The following is a 22,319-nucleotide window of genomic DNA, read 5'->3' as shown; positions in this document are numbered from 1 at the left end:
CGGTGGATGCTGCTGAATTGATGAGGGGCTTTCCCATGTATCTGTTCAGTGCAGTAATTACAGCACATGGCTGATCACATCGGTAATTGTGACAGGCTGACGGCGGTGCAGCTCGCACCAAACGGGTTTATTGCAGCTCTCCCAGCAGCCCCGCTGCGTTTTGGCTGGGGCTGCCACGAGCATGGAGCGCTGATGAGCTTCTCATTAGCAAAGCTCATTAAAATTACACTGGGGGAAGGAGACTGGCGGTTGTATCTGAGCGAGGAGCCGCTACCCAGAAACGCACTCTCGCAGCCTTTATTCGTTCACTGGCGAACGCGAGCGCTCCCACTCTGCCCGGAGCTACGGGCCGAGGAGGTCCCCGGAACCAAAGAGCGCGGCCCGGCTGCCGCCCGGCCCCGCGCGCAGCGGACACAGGCGGGAGGCGGCCCCGGCGGCGGGAGCCCCGCGCGGGGCGGCGGAACCGGCCCGGTGAGTCCCGCTCCATCCCCCGCGCCTCCTGCCTGCGGCGGGGCCGGGCCGGGCCGGCTGAGGGCACCGGAGGAAGGGGGGGCCGGGGTGGCACCGGCGCGAACGCCGCGGCGGTCCCGGGGCCGGGGGGGGACAGAGAAAGAGCTGCGCACTTAAAGGGGCCGCGCCTGGGGCCGCGCGCGCAGAGCGCGCCCTGCGGAGCTCTTAAAGGGCCAGCGCACCTTGTGCGGAGCTCTTAAAGGGCCAGCACCTCGCATGCCGCAGGCTGCCCGCGCTGGGGGTGAGGGCAGGGACAGCCCCTGCAGCTGCCCAGGGCAGAGCTGCGTGGGCAGGAGGAGGCGCTGTGGCCCCAGCCTGGTGTCGGGGTGGAGGTGAGAGCCCGGCTTGGGGCACAGCCAGCCTGGGCTGGTTTGGGATTCATCACCGGGATGCTGCTGGTTGAGCCCAGATCCATTGATCCTGCTGCTATGGATGTATAGAAGTGGGGTTATTTCCTGCTGCCACAGCCAGAAGGGAAAGATCCAAGTCCCAAACCCTGTCCCCAGCACCAGCTGCTGGGTGTGTGTGCGTGGAGGACTCTCATCCTCTGAAACTTCCCTGCGTGCCCGTAATGGTTGTGATTGGCTCTGGGGTTTGCTTTTGTGATTGAAATTTCCCTATGGAAATCAGTCTAAGGTCTGATTCACTTGGGAGCAAATCCAGATTGCTGCCTGGGAATGTCGAGGTGGTAAACAAACAATTCATTAATGTGGTGCTTGGAAGGTGGCTGTGAGAAAGCATTTCCCAGCTCCTGCTCTGCCCACGGTGCCAGTTAGTTTTTTAAATTAATGAGAGCATGGATCACACTGGCCTGGGGCCGCCGGTATCCCTGGGGCTGATGGACAGGGGTGCCAGCTCAATGTATCATCTGTTTTCTAAGAGTAAATTGGAATATTAAAAATTCATTCTTCCCCTTGCCTTGTGGCTGCTCCCAGCATTTTAAGTGGGTGATTGCCTCTGAGAGGACGTTGTGTTCTGCTGACTGTGGCTGCAGTATCCATCACCCTCTGCCTGGTGCAGCATCTCCCAGTGCTGCAGGAGCAGCCCAGGCCCCTCTGTGCCTGCCCACGGAGGGGATCAGCCCAATTCTCCAGGCACAGACAGCAGAAGTGCTGGGGAAACCTGCTGGAAGGTTTTCCATGTGGGAGCCCTGCTTGGGGACAGTCTGAGGCAGGTGGAGGCTGCCTGGGGATGGCAGTGCTGTCCCTGTGCCAGCTCCCGGCCCAGGGCTGCACCTTGGGGTTGGTGAAATTCCACACGGCCACGACTGTGTTGGGAGATTGGCAGGGTGGGGTGTGCAGGGAGTTCAACAGGAGCAGCTTTTCCAGGGCTGTTGGCTCAGGCTGGAGTGAAGGATTTGGGCAGGGTTGGTCCCCCCGTGGCTCTGATGTGACCCCTGCCCTGCAGGAGCTGCCATGGCCCACAGCCGCTCTCGGAAGCGATCGCGGAGCAGGAGCAGGAGCAATTCCCGGAGCAGGCAGGAGAGGAAGGAGAAGAAAAGGAGGAAGAGCAGCAAGGACTCGCAGCAGGGCAGCAGCTCTCCCCCAAGGAAGAGGATCTCTGGCTCTCATGGACACAAGTCGAGCTTGGCAGCAGCCAGGGAAGGTGGGGAAGGCCCCGAGCCTTTGCTTTCACATTTCACTGGGGCAGGTGCACAGGGGGGAGGAGAGGGTCCCTGGTTTTAGTTGGTGTCTGTCACCTCTTCCTGTACTTTTTGCCACCTTTTTTCTTGTTCTGACAAATGCAGAGCTGACCTGGTACCACAGAGCATCCTGGGTTGAACTGGGCACAGAGGGGAATTCCAGGCAGGAAAGGGGAATAACCCAACATCTCTGCTGCTGCAGGGCCAGGGCTGCTTCACTCACCCCCTTCTTGTGCTTTGCAGAAAAGAAGAAGGAAGGAAAGGACAAAAAGAAGAGGAAGGCCAGTACCTCTTCCTCTGGAAATTCTTCGTCCACCAGCTCTTCCTCATCTTCCTCTTCCTCCAGCTCCTCTTCTGATGACTCCAGTGACAGTGACTCCAAAATGAAGAAGAGTCAAGATAGCAAAAAAAAGCGAGCGAAACAGAAAGACAAAAAGAAGAGGAAGAAGAAGAAGAAAAAAATAAAGAAGAAATCAAAAAAGAAGGCAAAGGAGAGGGCTAAGGAGGAGAAAGCCAAGGGAGAGGAGGTGCCTGGCCCTTCATTGGAGCAGTGGCAGAAGGAGTCAGGGGTGGAGCCTGGGCCAGGTAAAGATGCTCTTTCCCTCCTGCTGGAGCCTGTGCACACAGGAGCTGTGCTGGTCCCTCTCCATGCAGGGTTCTGAGGGAGGCAGGGCCCCAGAGCCCCAGCTCTCCTCCCTCCTACATGCAGTGCCCACCTCTGAGCCACACTCAGAGACTGATTTGTAAAGTGTTAGGATGTAGTTCCTAGATGTGAGTGGGGAACAAAGACGCCAAATGCAAGGACACAGCAGTAACATCCTGCCTTTGAGATGTGCAAGGTTTGTCACTGTACCCCAAGTACTGCTGGGAATTGGGTGTGGAATGTTGTCCATGGGTTGAAGCCCTGGAGCTGTGCCCCTTTCCTGGAGCACAGCTCTGATTGAGCACTGCATTCCAGTTCTGACAGATGAGCAGAAGTCCCGGATCCAGGCTATGAAGCCAATGACAAAGGAGGAGTGGGATGCGAGGCAGAGCGTCATAAGGAGAGTGGTGGATCCCGAGACGGGGAGAACCAGGTATGACCCTGGGGAAGAGGGAGATGCTTGTCCATTCCCATCCATTCTGAGTGGGCTGGAGCCTGGAGGATGCCTGTCCCTGGCACTGCAGCACCAGCCTGGAACCCAGCCTCCATTCAGCAGCAAAGGCCTGAGCCAACCCCTCACAGGTCCCTCCTCATCAGGCCTGGTGTGACTTACCCAGAAAGTGACACAATGACACCAAATCATTGAATTGTGCTGGGGCTCCACACAAGGCACACTGGGCTGTGTCCCAGTATCCCACTGCTGCATCCACTTACCTTTCATCTCCAAAGCCCTGGGCCCTGGTTAACATCCAGGTGGGAATGAGGAGCATGTGCCCTGTGGGGTTACAGACAGCAATCAAACCCAAGTTCATTTAGCTGCCAAATGGAAATGACCCAGTTTTTAATAAACTGCATCTTCTCAGCAAGCAGAAAATGTCATGCTGAAGAGAATTGGGTATGACAAGTCCAGTCTTAAAATAGAAGGCAGCCTGCAGGGCTCAGGGAGGTGTGGAACAAAGGTCGGTTCCCTGTAAGGCACGTAATGAAGACAATTAAATTTCTGTTCATGTTTGGAGGTGTGAGCCGCCTCCGACACTGCTTGGAATTTGCTCAGCAAGATGCTCCCTGGCCTGGCTGCATTTCAAGCCCAAACTGGCTCCTGTTCCTGAATGTCTTTGCAGTTTCCTGGGGCAGCCAGGACCACACCTGAATGCTATAAAAAAAAGGTTTTGCATGGGTTGGGGCACTGTGGATTGTAGGGTGAGAGGGGATGCGTTTATTAGGAGTGTTTTCCTGTGCCAGTGTGACTGACTGCACACAGCAGGCAGTGCCCACAGGCTGGGGCAGGACCACCTGGCCCTCAGTTCTTAGGGGAGCACTCCTGTCCTTGCTGCAGTTGGTGACATTAATCCCATGGGAGCAATGCAAAGCCTGCTGTGCTGTTTGAGCTTGATGCCAAAACAGAATCACAAAATACAATGTCAGGAGTGGGTCAGCACTGGCCATGCCTGGAGGTGCATCAGCCCAGCACCTGCTCCTGGGTTTGGGGGCGCTGGGGCACAGCAGGTGCCCTCGGGGTGGGGTCAGCACCTTTGCAGCTACAGGAACTTGCCTGTACCCTCACGGCTCCTGGGCCTGTGCTTGTCTTGCAGGCTCATTAAAGGGGACGGGGAAGTCCTGGAAGAAATTGTCAGCAAGGAGAGACACAAGGAGATTAACAAGGTAGTGGGAACTGTGCACAGCCAGGGAGGGGTTGTGTTTCCAGCCTGGGGACAGCTCAGCCCTGGCAGCACCGCCAGGGCCCCCAGGGTGGTGCTGGTGGTCCTGCAGCCCTGGGCAGGGAGTGCTGTGAGTGCTGTGTCTCCCTTGCAGCAAGCCACACGTGGGGATGGGCTGGCCTTCCAGGTGAGGACAGGGATGCTGCAGTGAGGGCAGGCAGCAGCCAGCCCAGGAGCCCATCCTGCTGCCCCTGCCAGCCCAGGGGAGCCTCTGCCTCTGGACCACACAGACAGCACCGTGTCAAGATGTTCCCCAGGGGCCCTTTCCAGCTGCTCTGTAAGTTACTGACTGGGAAGGAGAGCGACTTTAGTAGTTCATCTCCCAGTAAACAGCTTCTCCCCTCCCTGTCCCAGCTCAGGCCAGTGTGGCTGTAATGTACCTGAGCCATTTGCCCCATGCTCCTCTGCATGTTGGGAGGAGCTCAGCAGCACCCAGGGGATGGGTTTGAGGGTGCTGAGCACCTCATGGCTCTCTGGGCTTTAGGGGCCATGAGCCAATGCTGTGGCCAGGACAGGGTGTGTACCAGGGCCACAAAACTCACAGCTGGCTGCCACTTCCTCCATTCAGGGGCTGCCCATGGCCCTTTCCTTGCTGGATCTGGCTCACAGGCCCTTTGCACTCACTGACCCTGCTCAGAGAGGAGTGGCTGTGGTCAGGCTGCAGCTCCTCTGCACCCCCAAGTGCCACCCTCCACTGTGCCCCAGGGCTTCTCCCAGCCTTCCTGCAGCTTCACCTCCTTGGGTAGGGGAGCACTGACCTGGCACACTGCACTGGTATCTGTGCAGGTGTGCTTTGTGGAGGGGTGGCTTTGCCTTTGCTCTCTGCTCCTGCATGCAACTCGTGTCCCTTCCCCACAGCACAGGCCCCGCGCAGCGCTGGGGCTCTGGGCTTCTCGGGGCCCAGGGCTGCTCTGAAGCAAACACCTACAAACTGTAAAAAAGAAAAGGATAAATGGGTTAAAGGACTGATCTCCACAGAGGGTTTCCACATTCTGTTCATGTCTGTAACCCAATAAACTGGCACCTGCTCACATTTTGTGACTTGCCCGTTTCTAGAGTTATTCCCCCACCCCAAAAAAGAAGCAGACAGAGAAGAGCCTTCCCATTTCTTTAATCTGTGTAACTCACAATGATACTGTACACAAAGCACACCAGGCATTGGAACGATGCACTAACAGCAAGGAGGAGAAGGAAGTTGTACAGAAGGTTTGCCACACACAAGCGAGTCATCGGCACTGCACAGGTGGGGTGGAGCCGGCGCCCTCGGGCATCCCCCCGCTGGTTCCCCACGCACAGCTGGTACCCCTAGAGCAATTTTTTATAAATAAAATATAACTAACATTGTTGGAATATAAAATTGACAGTCGAGGGTATCAACAGGCAGAGGGGAGAGGACCGTAAGGCTTCTAGAACTAATAGGAAATGCAGCAAACAGTGGCGATACCTGAAGAAGGGGCTGCTACAGCAAGCACGGTGGCTGCTGGGCGGGCGGGAGGGTGGTGGTGACCCTTTGGCTGATTCCTGCTCTGGGCTCCTGCCCCCAACACTGTAAACGGTTTTTGGTATTAGGATTTCGCCTCATCTGACTGAGTGATCTGAGCAAACTCAGGAGAACGACTCGGAGGGAATGCAGGGGCTCCTCTCACTGGTTTTTGAAAAGACTTTAAAGGGACAGCGTCAGGTAGAAAGTCTGGCCTAAGGGTGCAGTAATATAAAAAGCTGCTTTTCATAAAAAATCTGAGCTCTGCAGCAGAGTTTGATTCCCATGGAAACAGAAAAGCAACCCCAAAGCCCGAGGCTGTGTTGTGCTGATGTGCAGAACAGGACGTGGGCTGTCACTGAAGGCTGCCCAGACAACGGCCGAGGGAGGAGGACAAGAAACTTCCCATTCTCTCCTTTGAAAGCAAACAAGTTACTGGTAACAAGGATAAATCAGGTCTTTACCCTGACAGTGCCCCTTCAGCAAGGATGGAACATACATTCACATTTCCCTCACCACGTCCAAACGGATCCTCTTCCATACACGTGGAAAGGCATCGGGTCACACGCATTGCTCTCCAAAACAGCTCGGGACAAACAGGTTATAAACACAGAGTTAAACTATTGCTATTGTTCTGTGAGTGTTGATCTCTGCTTCAGAGGGATGAGTGCCAGATGGGGGCGGCTGAGGACTGAGCGATGGAGACGGGGACGGACTGAGTCGGTGAAGAAAAACTCACTGGCGTTATTTCCTGGTGACTACACCCACCTCCCCCGGAATTATTGCAGCAATAAAGGTCCTGCTCTACAATTGCTTCTCCATGTGGATCCACACAATGGCAACAGATGGGGGGCCAGGGAAAGGTTCAAGAAGCTCAACAAAGGATGAGGACAGAGGTGCTGTGATTGTCAGGCTAACTGGTCAGGAGCTGTTGGAAACATGAGGTGATGGAGAGGGTGAGTATCATATTGCACTTCTGCATTCATTGACAGTTACATTAAACTTGGTCCATAAAATAATTGCTTTGTACATAATGCCTGAAACAAAAAGCTACATTTTTTAAATATTAATAAACCCTGAAGGTTCCAGTCCCTCCAGACATTTTTTTTCCTCTACATAAATAAATAACTTTCGATTTTATATATCCACTTTTTATGTTGAACATTTACATTCGCCTCTGTTTTACACTATCTACACATAAGAAAATGTGAACATCTCATCAACACTGGAAAATGTACAGGTCATGCCTTGGTTCTGGACTTGGAGGAAAGGTGAATTTTGCAAAGGTCATATCCAAATTTGCAGAAATTATTTAGTGATGTGGTTTGGTGACTTCACAGGATGGATTGTGGCTTGGCTTCCTACTCAGATGGCATCTGTTTGATAGAACATTCGGATAGCAAAAAGCTGGGACAAATTCACATTGTTTTCAAACCCAGTAAAGGCTCTGGATGTACATTCAGAGAGAGCCAAACTGAGTCAGCAGAAAGGAAAGTCAGTTTCTGGTAACAAAAAGTCATCAGGTACATTCTGTAATTGGCTAATTACCAAAGAGAAGTGGTTAAACGTTTTGCAGTCGGGTCTGAGCGCTCCAGGGGCTCGGATGCCGGCGGCAGCTCCGCACTGTCCCTGCTCTGCCTCGGCCTGGACCCTCCACACCACGAACACATGAGCTGGATGAGTTGGATTTGTCTGCCGTGGCCCAGGGGCAGTGAGCAGAGCAGTTCACAGTGCTGTGTATCTCAGTGCGGCCGTCCTGCACCGTTCTTATTGAAACTGGTAAGAAAATGAAGCAGCCAGTCTAAAAAATTCTCTGTTATAAATAAGATCCTCGTAAGTAGAAAGTGATACAAAGACAGGAAAGTGTGGTGGGGAAAGCAGGGAGCTTTACACACAGTCAGGGAGCTCGGGAGGACTAGAAAATCTCCATGTGAAGAGGCCAACTGGAGTCTGGGAATGGGCACCCCAGAACCCCCTGTGTGGATGCCCCTCCGCCCCAGGAGGTGTGTGCAAGGAGGGAACCTTCACTGGCCTCGGGAGGGACAGGACTGAGGGGCTTTTTGGCAAGCCCTGGCTCCAGGCACTGTTCTCTGTCCCTGTCTGGGTGTCACCGGGGTGCCAGCCCTCTGCCACGCGCCCGCCAGCTCGCTCCAGCAGCACAAACCCAGTGCCTCAGGCACATCCACTGAGAAACACACCAGAAAAATTAAGATATGGCCTTTTCTTAAGGTTGCCTGACATTGTTGGCACACTTCCTTACAGTCTCCTTACTGCTGGAAAAACTTCTGCACAGATTGTTTGTGTTTTTTTAAATATATACATATATATATGTGTGTGTGTGTGTGTATGTATAGATATCCACACACACCCTGGCTTAAATATTTCATTGTCATGCACTACAAACACTGGTGTAGCTACATGAGATGGTAACAGGTTTCCATTCTAAAAATCATCAGTGCAAAAAACAATGAGGTTTTACAGTTCAGTAACTATAGGTAAAAGAAGCAAGTCTAGTTCCCATGAAAGCTGCTACTGAACTTGGAGAGAACCTGGGAAGAAAAAAGGTCTCAGAGGTGGGTGTTGAGAGAGTCAGACCCTGCATTTGGATGAGAAGAACTGCAATGCAATCCAGCTGCTGAGTGCCTTCAGCTGCTTCCAAATATGTGGTGGTTACTTGTTGGAAATAATACATAGCGAGACTATTTGGAGATTTTAACAGCAAATTAAGTGTCTGAGGTTTAGAACAGCTCAAACAAAATAGCTTGTATTCCTCTTTTAATAGGTCCACACATTAAATTCCATCGGCTTCTAAAAGGTCTCTTTAAAAAACCCAGCAATAACAATAACGACCCCGCTGTCTTGGGCACGAACCTGCCGACATTCTGCCTCTGCCAACGACATCGATGCAGCTTCAGCTTTGCACTGCACCAGCTCCCCGAGCTTTGCACTGCACCAGCTCCTCGAGGAAGCGGCTGCACGTGGAGCTCTCTGTCCAGGAAAAGCTCTCGGTCGCTCTGCCTGGCACAGCCCACGACAAATCCCTCTGTGGGCCGGGGGAGCGGCGCCTTACCCAACCCAGAGCCCCCAGTCTGACTCCCGGGACAGCCCAGAACAATCCCCCGGCCTCACGCCCTGTTCCTGTGGCTCTGAGGACAGCACTCGGTCACCGTGTTGGAGCGATGGCTAACAAGGCGAGGAGGAGGCACGTATTTACAGTCACTGACCCTGGGTGAGAGAGAGGAGGAGGCAGGAGAGAGCGCCGTCCTGATCTGGAGACTTCCCCCCCGATTTCCAGCGCTTCCTCGGGCTCACGCTGCACACACCTGACGCTCCCGCTGCGAGGGCTGCTCGTTCTGTGTGGGAACCATCCCTTCTCTTCCCAGAACACCGTGTTATTAGAGTAGCACCATATTTACCCTTCCAGCCCGAAACACTGGCCTCGTCCCTCTTTCCTTTTGTTTTCTCCTCTGGTGGCTGCAGCTGACAATCCTGGCTCTGGCCTGGCTATTTCTGCCCCAGGAGGCCAGACTCCAGCCGGGACGCGGCGCTCCGGCCCCAGCAGCCCGTGGCGATGCTCATGCTCCTCTGGCTGCGCTCCCTGTCCCTGTCCTTGTCGCCGTCCGACTGGCTCTGGGTGCGCTCGGGCCGGTGGCCGGCGCCGCTGGCCGAGGGCTGGGAGGAGATGGTGCGCAGCAGGTGGTTCCTCTTGCGCAGGAACTCGGCCTGGCTGGGCAGCCCGAAGCTGCCCTTGCGCAGCGCCATGCGCGTGGTGTTCTTGGCGGGGCGCGCGCGGTGGTTGTACTCCAGCTGCGCCAGGTGGGCTGCGTAGCCCTCCGTGATGAACTGTGGGGTGAGGGCAGGCGTTAGAGGGGTGGGACACGATTCTCTGAGAGCCACAGGCAGCCAGCTGTGTGCACTCTGCCAGCTCCTCTGGGGCACCAGCCATGGAACCACTCACACCCATGATGTGGCCCTGCTGTATGGGACAGTTCCCGCCCTGCTGGCCAACACCAGCTCAGTCACCACACTAGTGATGACCAAATTCCCACCTCCCTCCCATGGGAGGCCCTTGGCAGCAGCTCCAGGGCTCAGCCAAGTGGGCTCCTACCTGACACTGGCTCTGCAGCTTCTTGGTGGGTCGGCCAACGATGTAGATGTGTGTGGGTGGGAGGCTGATGGAGCTGTACACGGAGATGTCCTTGGTGGATCCATACGCTGCGTGGATCCTCATGTGCAGCTGGAGGGACAGAAAGCAACACAGGGTCAGAACACACAGGCACCCCATGCTGCTCAGCAGGCTGGGCTTTGGGTTTTCCAATAGCATTTCTGGGAATCTCAGGTCACTGGAACTAATGCAAGTTCCCAGCTGGATAATGAACCACCCAGGGTGGTGCTAATTAACAGAGCTGAGGATGTTTACAGGCCATGACAAGAGGAGTGACAGCAATACAAGAGCAGATCTCCACTTGCTGATCCACGGCCTTCCCTTGAGGTCTGCAGGGGGCAAGGATGCTGCACACTTCCCTGCTGTCACCAGGGGAGAGGAGCTGCAAACCTGTGCAGGAATCATTAGCCAGGAATGTTCCTGTCCACAGCCAAGCTGCTGTTACCTGCTGGGCAGAGGGAGAAGGGACAGGCAGCAAAACCTGCTGCTTTTCAGGGATACCTCTGCCTCTACTCCAAGCACAGAGCAGCTCCTGGACAGCCCCTTGTGGAATGGGCTGGAGCAGGAGGGGGGTGTGGACATTGATGCCACACACTGGCCAAGTTTGAGCCCAGACCACAGGTCAGGGACAGGAAAGGGAATTTCTGACCCTGGTCCCAAACTTGTGGAGGACAAGAGAGCAAGTGAGGGCGAGCTTCTCCCTCCACTGCCACTCAAGCAAAAAAGGGAGCCTAAGAAAGTTAAGGACAGGCTTTTCCTGCTAATCAAGGCAGGGCAAATTCTTGGGAAACTGGGCAGCTCCTTCACCTCCAGACACAAAAAACTTTGTTCTATCTGGAGCTTCCCTGAGGCTCTGGGCTGAGCAACACCAGGACCTCCCAAGGGTCAAACACTTGCAAGATCTCTGTGGAATCTCCCAGCAAAGCCATTTCTGCAGCAGCTCCATTCCCTCTCAGTCCTGCTGTCTCCACCACAGACAGCCAAAAAGCCACCAAGTAAATGAAAAAAGTGCACGTGTTGGGGGAAGGGAGGCTCTACTGCCTCTGTTCCATTAGGGGTTTGAGGAGCAGTGATGAAATGGAGCAGTGCAGAGCAGAGGCAACACAATTTAACAGCATAGACACTTTTGTAGAGCAATAAAAGGATGAAAATAAAATGAACAGATTAATCTTCCACTGCAGGTTACATTGCTGCCAAGAGACTGGTGCTGACAGTGGTGGTTGGACAAGGAGCAATCTAAACCCGTGCCATGATCCTATTTCAGCAGAGCCAGGCTTACATCAGTGATGAGGGACTTGAGGAAGTTGGCCTTGTGCCGCAGCGGGTCGTGAACGAGCCCGTCGCAGAAGGACACGATCCCGTGGGGGAAGTTGTGCTGTGCTAACCATGCCACCACCCTCTGCTTCTGCATGTCAGGGCGGCCTGTGACATAGATAATGAGGTAGCCGAGGTCTTGCCAGTGCCTGGAAGGAAAAACCACGAGTCAATGCATTGCAGAGCAAGGGCAGTGTCAGATCAGCTGCCCCAGGCCCTGCCCTGACCTTACAACGTCCACGGCCCCGGCGCGGACTTTGGGGTCGCTGCCCATGATGGACACGCTGGCGGCGAAGGAGCCGTCGATGCTGAACACCACAAACTCCGTCCCCTTGGGCAGCACCGTGATGTAGCTGTCAGCAAACGTGTGGTCACCCCTGAGGGAAGGGATGCAGGAGCTTAGAGACATCAAAATATCCAGAAGGCACCACCGGGACCTGAGGAGCACCACGAGCCCAAAGCAGCTCCCACATCTGACCCAAAGGCTCCAACACTGATGTCACCCTCAGTTAGAGCAGTAACAAGCACTGTGTGAGGGTCTCTGTGCTCAGGATTAGCACTCTTTGGCAGCAGAGACTCAAGAGTTACCCCCAGAGAAACATTGCTGGGTTCACCACCAGAAGATGCTCCCCTCCTCCCCATCCCACAGCCCAACACCAGTAAATGGAGCTGAGCTGGAGCCCCTGGGCTGTGAATCATTGCAAGTAGAAAGTCCTGTCCCTCAAGGACAAGTTTATGGTCTTTAAAATATGCTCAGTCGTGCAGTTTTGCAGATGGCCATGAGGCTCTGTGGTGCAGACCTGCTCCTGCAGCAGGAGCTCAGCTCCATGCTGGTGGGAGAATAGCCAGAACAAAATGTGGATTTTCCCCTTACAGCTGCAGAGTACAAATGGCTTTGCCTCTGCTGCAGACAAACCAGGGTCTGAACCCACCCACAAGAGGAAGGAGCGTGTTCTACAGCCACCCAGTTGCTCTCTGCTCCTCCTGCCAGCCCCAGGCCCCTCACCTGACCACCATCTTGACGGGGTAGACGCCAATGCCCAGGCGCCGCTCCTCGGGGATCACGTAGGAAATCCTGCCACTGCTGTTGCTGATCTCCGTGTCAAAGTACACCCACTCCCCCGACGGTGGCTGGGTCATGATGTGGATGTCCACCTGGGGACAGCGAGACTGTGTCACCCCCAGCAGGACAGGCTGAGCACAGGGACATTTCCCCCAGGTCACTCTGGGTGGCAGCAGGGCTGGTCCTGCTCCACCCTCTGCACTTCACAGATCAGAGCTGGGCAGCACCCAAACATCAGGGGCTGGAATAAAACCCGGCCTCAGTGGTGAGACCTCTGTGACAAACGCTATTCCTGGTGGGAGGCACCCCCAAGTCTGAGCAGAACCTGGCCAGGACACAAGGGCAGCAAACCCCAACAGGGACAAGGGAGCACTGTCCAGCGCTGCCTCTGTCCCACAGCTGTCACACATGGTGACAAACCCCCAGCACACACGGTACCTTCTCTCCTGTGAGGGTGACCATGTCTAATGGACCATACATGAACCTCCCAGTCAAGGTCTGGGGCCCATCCTCGTTAGCAATGGTGTCGTTGATCCTGTGGTTGGCTGTGACGTTCTGCACGAGGCAAGAGGGGAGGAGAAAAAAAAAATAAACAGTTTGCAGCAATGGATAACCTCACAAGGAAATGCCAAATATAACTGGACAAATTGGAACATGAGTTTCTCTGTGCCATTCCTCCCCCTCCACTCCACCCTCAGCTCTGGGAAAGAATTTGACCTGTGCCCTGAATTGATGGGTAGACTGAAGTGCTGGAGAGCCAATTTCCATGGCAGGTTGTACGTGCAATTCCGATACTCTCTATTAACTCTCACACTTTGGAATTAAGAGGAAATACACACAACTGCCAGAGAAATCTGCTGATGCTGTTTCAGTTCTAGCACAGAATTGTCCTCTCAGAAACTGGAGACTTTACTGGAAGCAAAGGGCATTTACTGAACTGAGAACTGGCATTATTGGACTTTGAAAGATGTTCCATTCTGGAACATTCCCTGACCCACAGCCAACGCTTCCTGTGTTTTACAGACTCGAGGCTAAGAGGAGACCTTGCTGACACACATCTTTAGGGTTGCTCTTTCACAAGCACCCAGGTAGGATATAACCATTAAAACAGCCCAGCAATGCAACACAACCCCTCTGTCTGTGCCAGGCCCTCAGCACAGTTTTGTGCAGCCCCAAAACTCCTCCTTACCCGGAGCTTCACGTTCGTCCTCTTGCGGAGCCACTTCTCACGGGGCTTGGAGGGGGTGAAGACAGACACCTCCTTCCCATCCAGCTCCAAAACACTTGAGTTCTCATGTCTCATCACCTGAGGGAGGAGAAATGCCACCAAGGCATCAGCCCTCTCCTCCTGTGGCTGTTCTGCATCTCCTGAGCCACTGGTGAGGAAGGGCAATGCCTGGAGAGAGGCCCCTGAGTTTGCTGCTGGGTGTTTGGCTTGTCAGCTTGCAGGTTTGCCAGGACAAGGGGCCTTTTCTGCAAAGCCTGTGGCCAGTAGTGACTTAATCCTGGCTGGGATGCAGGTTTTTGGGACTGTCAGGAGGTACAAAACTGACTCAGGCACAGCAGGATGAGCTCTGCACTCAGATACCTGCCCCTCCTCCAGGGATTCATCAGTCCCTTCCCACGGCCTGCAAAGGAACACGAGCCTTCCCCCCCTCCACAGCAGATCCAGCTGCTCTGACTGGCCACATGCTGATCCTTCAGCTCATTTCTAATTCCTACTGAAATTCCCAACTCTTGTCTCATGGTTTTTGTTCCTCTCTCACTGATCTGACCCCTGTGGAGGCACACAGGGTCTGGCTGGGCTGCATGTGAGGCAGAGCCCAGGCTGTCTGTCCATCCTGGCCTCGTCCTGAGGCTGACAGAACTCCAGGACTGGGCTGGTGGGACATCACTGCCAAACATCCAGTCCTGTGGGGCAATTCCTGCCTGTCACCAGGGCATGGACAGGGATGGGAGACAGGAACATGGAGAGAGGGTTAAATTCTACCAAGGTTGCTCTTAACCTCTAGAATGGAAAAGGAAGAATAACACCCAAAGGCTGGGGGACACCTCAAAGTCCAGCACCGCAGGACTGGGAGGTGACCCTGCACACAGAACTCCAAAACTGCCAGTAGTCCTTAGCGACCAAAAAATTAAGAAGCCTCCTAAATGTGGGCTCTTTTACAGGCCCTGAACATATTTTGTGAGGTCAAGTAGCTCTCCAGCTGAGCTTGGCTGACACAGGGCAGCTCTCTTTGCAGAGCTGAAGCTGGTTTTCATCCAGGGAAATGGAAAAAGGACCCCAGGGAGGATGAGCTTGCTGAGGCGGGAGCTCATGGAAATCCAATGTAAACAAAATAACAAGTTTTACTGAAAATTATTTAAATCAGGAATGTATTTTGAATCCTATCTGGGCTTGTTTTAACAAGATTTAATCTTTGGAGACTAAAACTATTCAACAGCTTCTTTTTACATTTTGTCCAGAGATGACTTTCAAAGGCCATTAGAAACAAGTCCTTATTAGGGGAAACAGTGGGGTGGTGCTGGTGAAGGACAGCGAGAAGACAAAAGATCAGAAAAACCCTGATGTCAAGGCAAAGAGGAGTGAACAGAGACAGGCACTGGGCAAGGGGGTGCCAGACTACCCAGGCAGCCAGCAGAGGCTTAGAATGGATGGAGAGGTAGCTCCAGGCACTCAAGCCACAAGGTTTGAAACACCACACAGTGCTGCAGACCCAGGTTTGGGCTGGCTGGAAACCCGAGTAATTGGCTATTTCCCAAATGGAAAATTTCATGTATGAGACTGTCATGACTGCTCCCCTCATGCACAATGAGAGTTCTCACTTCTTTCCAGCCCTGTTAGGCTGGGTTTGATGTGGGACCATCCAGCCAGGAGTGTGCAGGCAGAGCCTGGACACAGCCTGGGCAGAGAAGGGATTATCAGCACTGCTCAGCTGCCACCAGCACTGACACCGCTGCTGTTTCTGGTTCTCACACCATTTGGATGATAACACTGAAAGAAAGTTTGCCAACAGAATGATAAATAACTGAGAGCTTCAGCAGAGGAAGCTGGAGGAGAACAGGGAGGGTTTAACAGCTGAGCTAACACAAAGCAAACCCGGCACCAAAGTGGGCAACACAAACCACAGAGTTGTTTTGAGTTTTGTTTTTTCCACTTCCATGCTCTAAGTGTCATTCCATGGGGAGTTCATATTTTTTTAAGGCAAATAACTCCCCCTCATCCCCAAGGAACTGAAGGGAAAATATTTCTTTCAGGGAAGAACACATTTTAGACAGTAAATTTGAATTTTAGGCCAAATATAGGTTGATAAAACCTGAGGTGTCAGACTCCAGACACCAACAATCCCCATTCTCCTGGCCCTAGAACTGCTTTGTGCTGCAGAAATAAATCCCAGTGAGTTCCAGAGGAGACAACAATAACTTAGAAAGGCAAAATGGAGAACTGCATTCTGTCTACCAATTCATGTTGAATTCATGTAAAACTTCCCCTTTGGTTTTATAGATCTGGTGCTGGTTTTATTTGTCCTTGGAGAAGTTTCAGTTTCAGTTGAGATCTGACCTGGCACACACAGAGCACAGATCACTTCAAGAAACAAGTGCCACTGACCTTTGCCACTATGGATCTGATAGCAAACTGCCCTGGGCTCTCTCCATGGACCCCAGTGAGCCCATCTCAAACCTACTCTGCTGACAAACCCAGCCCCAAACCAAGCAGGTTTGGGCAAATCCATGAAGTTTGTATGTGTGCAGCTCCATCAACACCACAGGGGAGGAAAAAAAGAAGGGAAGAAAATGGATCTGCAGGGGCAAAGGGCACTGTTTCACCTCTATGCATCAACAAGAATTATGGAAGGTACACTGGAAAAAACAGAGCCTTAAGCATTTTTCAAGGCAAGGGAGATCAGGGAGAGGGGATGACTGTACCTGTCTGAGCAGGAAGGAGACAACATCCGTGGACTCCCAGTAGCTGGCGTGGAAGAGGTGAGGCAGAGCCACGGTCGGGAAAGCCGTGAGGGCGTCGGGGCAGTACAGGGCGTAGTCGATCCGTTTGGTTCCCCACCACTTGGCAGCAACTACAGGAGCAAAACACTCGTTCAGACAAAGAGGGTTAACAAAAGGGATTTCAGGGCTCTGGCTCCTTGCTCCAGTTTTGCCAGGAGGCTGCTCCCTGGCTGGCCCCACTGCTCTGGGGGAACCGAACCAGGGCTCGGTGTTTGCTCACACCAAGGGAGGAACACACGGCCACCAGCACTGAGCTCTCCCTTGTTTAAGCAAAGAGGAAGGCACTGGAGGACAGGTTCCATGGCTGTTAGTCCAGACCCCAGGGAAGGGGGCTCAAGGCTCCTGTGCAATGAGCCAAAACATAAAGACAGCAACACATCTCCCTGCAGCTGTGGGAGGAAGGATGGGTGTGCTCTGCCCATCTCTGGCCCTGCTTCCAACTCCTTCAGCTTCACCAGGGAATTGCATCCAGGTACTGACCACTAAAGAGGACTGAACACTGGGAATCCACAGGATGCTAAAAGGCACCACAAGGCAGGGAATTTGGCACGTGCTGACAGGACTGGTAGTCCCTAACAAATCCTTATTGCCCTCCTGGGCTACCATACTACAGGCAACAGAGATGAGGAGCCTCTGTGGTGGACAAGACAAGTACCTGGGAGTATTGGGACTTCATTGAATGGGGGACTGAAAAACACACTGAGATTTAGTAGGGCACAGGGATACAAACAAAACAGACAAGTTTCTCCCTCAGGAAGCCAACAACTCACAATCAAGGGTCTGACAGACACCCTTCACCCCAGGACACTCCCACACCTCAGCTGCCCTGAACTCTGCCCGTGCACACATCCTGCCCCAATCCCTGGAAATGAGCAGGTCTCAGTCCAAAGCCTCAGACCCCAAAGCCATGGGCTGCTTTCCCAGCAGCAAGGAGTCCTCAATGCCTGTGCACTCCAGCCCAGAAAAGCAGCCAAGGCAAGAAAAGATGGAGATCAAGAGAGCAGCAGAAGAATTTTGTTTGTGTTTGCATGCAGGATGCAAGCTGGGGCTTTGACAAGGGCTTCCACAAGCTTGGTTTGTCTCTGTGACAATGTTCCCTTTTTAAGGAACTTCCAGGAAAGCTGCCAGGTACAATCCAACACACCCCTCTGCGAAGGGAAATCTGGCTGGTGAAGAGCACAGATGCTGAACTGAAAAGATGGATCCACCAGCTCCTTCCAGAGACCTGCACAGAGTTCCCACCTCAGCAAATGCAGAGGGATTTGGATTCAGCACATTCCCTTGGCCCAGCCCTGGCTGTGCCAGGTGCCAGGCCACCCTCATCCTGATAGTTCCCACTTTTCTGAAGAGCCATGGGAAGAAGCAGCAAGATTTGACAGATCAGTGTGGCTTTTCCAGAGCTCACAGGCACCTCCTCGCAGCCACTTCTGATTCCCTGCTTTCCAAACTGACAACTCCTGGTCATGTCCCAACTTTTATTTCTCATGCAAGTCCCCAGCTTGGGTAATTTCAGATTCTTTACAGGAAGCAGACAGGATTGACTCTTCCATGCTCAAAAGACAGTGGTGGAGGCAGAAGCGTTGTCCCCTCAGCTGTGGCCAGAAGAATTCCTGCTGCTGCCAGGTTGTTAGCGGTGTTATGATCGATCTTCAGGGCAAAGTGACAGAAATACTTGTTAAGATGCAATCAGAAGCTGCAAGTGCCTCAGTGAAAGCGCAGAGATTTGTTGTGAAGTTCTGTGACTATCAAATAAATGAGAGAGGAGGCTGACAGGATGGATCTCTCCAGAATACCTTTGTTGATGTCCAGGTCTGGTATCCGAAGAGCACAGCCTGCAGCGCGGCTCCGTGGCCCTTTGAGCTTCCTTCCCTTGGCAGGGATTTCGTGTTTATGCTGCCTACGCCTCCTGAACGAGGTTTGGGTAGGGGATTTGTGAGGGAGGGCAAGTTGGGCTAGAAGGCTAAACCCCCTACAATGATTAAGGTGGTGTTTGGTTTCTAAAAGGAAAAATAAAATATAAAAAAAAAAAAGCAGAAATCACTTATTATTATGGCACACACCGATTTCATCCTCCACAAACTCATGGTACCAGGGGAGCTGCACCCTTAGGGAGGCTCCTGGAAGGGAGCAGTGCTTTTGCACTGTCCTTCCAATCCTCCTCCAGCTCTCCCTAGGGATAGGCATGGATCACATCCAGCCCTCAGTGCCACAGCTCCACGTTCCCACCACACCAGAGAGGTTGACAGCAAGAGCAGCAAAGGCAGAGCCAGAGCTTGGGGTACACTCAGAGCCAAGGGAAGATTCTTCCTCCCTGATCTCAGGAACAGGCTTTGATGGCTTTGTGGAGGAATAAGTTACACAAAGCAGAAGCTGCACAAGAGGGGAGAGCATGGGGAAAGCAGAGGTGAGTGTTGTGTGACTCGACCCTGCTGCAGCTTGGGACAAGATCTCTCTGTGGGACACGCTGGCCTCAGGGCATCACCAGCAAAAACCCTCCCCATGAACCACCACTGTGTGCCAGCCCAGCAGCTCCCCATGGGTGGGAAAGCAGCACAAAACAAACACCTTCTCCCCCAGGAGCTGCTCCCCAAGCAGATTACGGTTTAGCAGTGCTTGGCAAGATGTCAGGACAAGGAAAAGGACGCGCGCGGGGAGTGCGGTGTCGGCTCTTGGATACACTTTGAGCAGGAAAACCTCGTTTGTCACAGAAGGAATTTTAGCCCTCAAACAGGACAGGAGGTTACAGCAGCCCCTGAGCAGCACCCACAAACCTTCAACAACTCATACCTGCCTCCAGGAGCATTATTAACCTCAGCAATTAATTATGGAGTGAGTAATTCCCAACCCATGCCAGGAATGTATCTGTAAATTTTTGAGACCACCTGGGAATAGAGTTTGGGCTGAAGATTTTCTCATATGCATGTTTTTTGTTTGGTTGGTTTTGGTGGGGTTTTTTTTTTTTCAACCTTTTTTTGGTCTGAGTTACCAGAGGTCCATGAGGACACAGCATTCATCTCACACCTGAGCTGAAACAAAGAAGGGGCTGAGCCATTAATAATATTTGTTCTTCTCCACTCAACAAAGTACGTTCTTCTCCACTGTATTAGTTAGGAAGTTATACAGGTCTTGGGAAAAGTAATAAATAAAAAGATACTTTTACTCCTCATTCAGCTCTAGTAAATGGGTCATAACTAACTGGGAGCTGCCCTGTGGGCTGCAGAAGAGCTGAATTTCTAATGCAAAGTAATAAATGTTCTGTTCTGAACCAACCTGTCCTTGCCTTTCAGCGTTACAGAGGGCCTTACTCATCCCTGGTTTTGTGGGCCACGTTTGAGGGATCTGCATCAAGGCACATCCTGCATTACCCATCTGCTGATCCCAACCAGTTCTGCATGACTTACCATGGCAGCACAGAGACCTCCCCTGGATTAACCCTCACCAACACAACAGCCAAACTGTGCTCAGAGTCAGCAATGATCACCTTGTATTTAACAATTCATCACCAGCAAGGTCCAACATGCAGAACACAGCCGTGGTCCCTGTGTGGCCACCAGATCCATGCCCTGCTCTGGCAGGGATGGGGATGCACACAGCACTGGGCAGGTGAAGGCAGAACAACTCCAGGCTGTTGGCTGTGAACGGGAAGCACCCCCCGGACAGACGGACGGACAGAAGCTGCTCGGCCCGGAGCGTGCTCAGCCTCGGAGGGGTGCAACACTTACTGTTGGCTATGTTGGAAGCAGTGTAACTGTCTGCCATTCCTGAGACCTGGCTGGCAATGCTGATCTCACTGGCTCTCCGGAAGCCCCTGAACTGAGGGGCTGAAATGGGGGTGGACAGGGACGCGTTTTCCATGAAGACGGCACCATGAGACTGAACAACATCTGCTACAAAGTTGAAACAGGGAAATCAAAATATTAGACCAACAGACAGAGGCTGGGCAAGATGAACTCGGGGGGGAGGAAGGAGGTAAACAAAGCTGGTGGGTGCAAAAACCTTTCAAGAGCTGATTGGAATGAAACAGAAACACCCCACATTTCATTGGAGCTCTGGTTTGAAAAGAAAGCAAACAGCACAGCAGGCAGAGACATATGGCTGGAGGAGCAGTCTTTGATTGAGAGAAGCAAAATAAGTAGCTCAAAAACCAGATCCAAAGAAAAACCCAGGCAGACTTACTCAAGCAGCATTAACAAGCATGTGTCATACATACAGATGTGAATATACACAATTTTATATATTCACATCGAGACAAAATAACCAGGGTAAGGAAAACAACCACAACAAAAAACCACCTTAGAAAGGGCTATTTGTTTTCTTGAGATATTTCAACTTAAATTAATATCTCCAAGATAGAAGTATTATTAAAACAAAAATCAAGAAAACATCTTCATGCCTGGCAGGGACTAAATTTGGATTTGTATTTGCTGCTGAAGGATACAGCCAACACTCATCAATCTGGAGAAAGCGCTACTGAAGGGAGTCTGGTGCTGAGCACTTCTACCTCCCATCAGAGTCAGCAGATCAGGGAGCACTCAGGCTCTATAAAAACAGAGCTTTTTTGGTAAAACATGCAGGTCTGGATTTTTAAATCCCAACCTGAGGTTTACTGAATTAGGCCAAACCCCTTAGTAGATAAATAAGAAAGGAGGGTTTAAAATCATGCTCACATGGATCTTATATATGGATGGGAGGGAAAGGGACCTCAAATGCTCAGGGAGAGATGCTGAAAGACACACTAAAATCTCTGCACTTCAGTTTTCTCTCTGTAACAGTGCCAAGAGCATCCACCCCTCTGTGGAGGCTGAATTAAGTGGGATACCCCAAGCTCCTGCAGGGCAGAGGTTTGTAATGCCAACACCAGGTGCTCACAGCAGGCAGCACCAGTGTGGCAGTAACATGCAAAAGCCAAGCAATTCATTAGGGTTTTAAGGTTGCCCATCTCTGCTGCACTTGAGGAGCAGCACCTGAATTTGTTCCCAGATATCAGACAAGAGATACCACAAGGAATATGAGCACATTACTCCCACACATCAACATCCTCCACCTATTCCAGCCTGTTTAGTTATCCCTGGATTTAACCTGGCACACAGCTGACACAGGGTGTTGTTTCAACAACTGGTTTATTTTAATATCAATCTTTTTTTGCTTGGGGTTACTGATTTTCTCCCTCCGATCCCTCAGCTCGCAGCAGCAGCGTCTGTGCCCACACAAATCCTGCTGCAGCCAAGGGAGAGGGAATGTATGAAGCAGAAAATGTGTGGCTAAGTGTCAGTAAAAGAGTTCTGTTCTCTGCAGGGAAAATCAGGCCACAAGCTGCTCTGTGTAAAAGCTTTGTGGACTGTGAGATCTGAGCCTTAGCAGGAGCCTGACCTGATGATGAGCTGCACACACAGCCCACGTTGTGCCTGAAAGGCCATTAGCAGCATCACTTTCCCCCTCTTTCCACCTTGCCTCGAGCTGCTGGCTGTCAAGGCTGTGACCAGGATCCACAACCCAGCTGGGCCCACCAGGCCAGTGCTGTTTTCTGACTGTACAAAGCACCAGTGTGAGCAAGAACAGACAATCCAAGTGAAAAACAGGAGCTGCACTGAGCCCCACAGGGTCTCAAGGGTAAAGGATCTCATTCCCTTTGCTGGGGGACCTGGAACAACCCTCTCTTCTCTGGTCACCCCTCCCTCTCCATTCTGCCTGTGAGATCCTCCTGTGCTCCTGCTGGTGTCATCCAACACAGGTGATGATTATCAGCTTCCCTGAACCTCCCCAGATGCAAGGAGAGGTT

General features: G+C 52.5%; 2 protein-coding genes across 7 annotated transcripts in view; one reads left to right on the top strand and one right to left on the bottom strand.

Annotated features, from left to right (window-relative positions):
• Positions 1–436: 436 nt before the first annotated feature.
• On the top strand, positions 437–5,546 carry ARL6IP4 (ADP ribosylation factor like GTPase 6 interacting protein 4). 2 transcript variants are annotated; one of them, XM_033076126.1, is made up of 6 exons: positions 437–471; positions 1,918–2,115; positions 2,396–2,737; positions 3,111–3,228; positions 4,388–4,457; positions 4,608–5,546. In XM_033076126.1, exons 2-6 carry the CDS (start codon positions 1,926–1,928, stop codon positions 4,662–4,664), a joined length of 777 nt encoding a protein of 258 aa, XP_032932017.1. In that variant the 5' UTR covers positions 437–471; positions 1,918–1,925; the 3' UTR covers positions 4,665–5,546. The 2 variants fall into 2 exon arrangements, with proteins under 2 accessions (XP_032932017.1, XP_032932018.1); XM_033076127.2 differs by lacking the exon at positions 437–471 and adding an exon at positions 722–842.
• A 61-nt stretch (positions 5,547–5,607) lies between these two features.
• PITPNM2 (phosphatidylinositol transfer protein membrane associated 2) overlaps positions 5,608–22,319 on the bottom strand; it is a 123,849-nt gene continuing 107,137 nt past the window's right edge. For 3 of the 5 annotated variants that reach the window (XM_033076120.2, XM_033076122.2, XM_033076121.2), the window contains 9 exons: positions 20,263–20,427; positions 16,463–16,611; positions 13,725–13,841; positions 12,974–13,090; positions 12,479–12,627; positions 11,700–11,849; positions 11,438–11,621; positions 10,102–10,230; positions 5,608–9,836 (listed from right to left, as the gene is read on the bottom strand). In XM_033076120.2, the coding sequence (XP_032932011.1) occupies positions 9,498–9,836; positions 10,102–10,230; positions 11,438–11,621; positions 11,700–11,849; positions 12,479–12,627; positions 12,974–13,090; positions 13,725–13,841; positions 16,463–16,611; positions 20,263–20,427 (1,499 nt within the window). In that variant the 3' untranslated portion in view covers positions 5,608–9,497. Of the gene's footprint in view, positions 9,837–10,101; positions 10,231–11,437; positions 11,622–11,699; positions 11,850–12,478; positions 12,628–12,973; positions 13,091–13,724; positions 13,842–16,462; positions 16,612–18,333; positions 18,538–20,262; positions 20,428–22,319 lie in introns of all 5 variants that reach the window. The other 2 variants (XM_033076125.2, XM_033076123.2) reach the window with 2 other exon arrangements.

The sequence above is a fragment of the Catharus ustulatus genome, chromosome 18, assembly GCF_009819885.2.
Source record: "Catharus ustulatus isolate bCatUst1 chromosome 18, bCatUst1.pri.v2, whole genome shotgun sequence".
NCBI lineage: Eukaryota > Metazoa > Chordata > Aves > Passeriformes > Turdidae > Catharus > Catharus ustulatus.
Note: the sequence above shows the minus strand (reverse complement) of the source record. Positions and strands in the feature narration are given on the sequence as shown.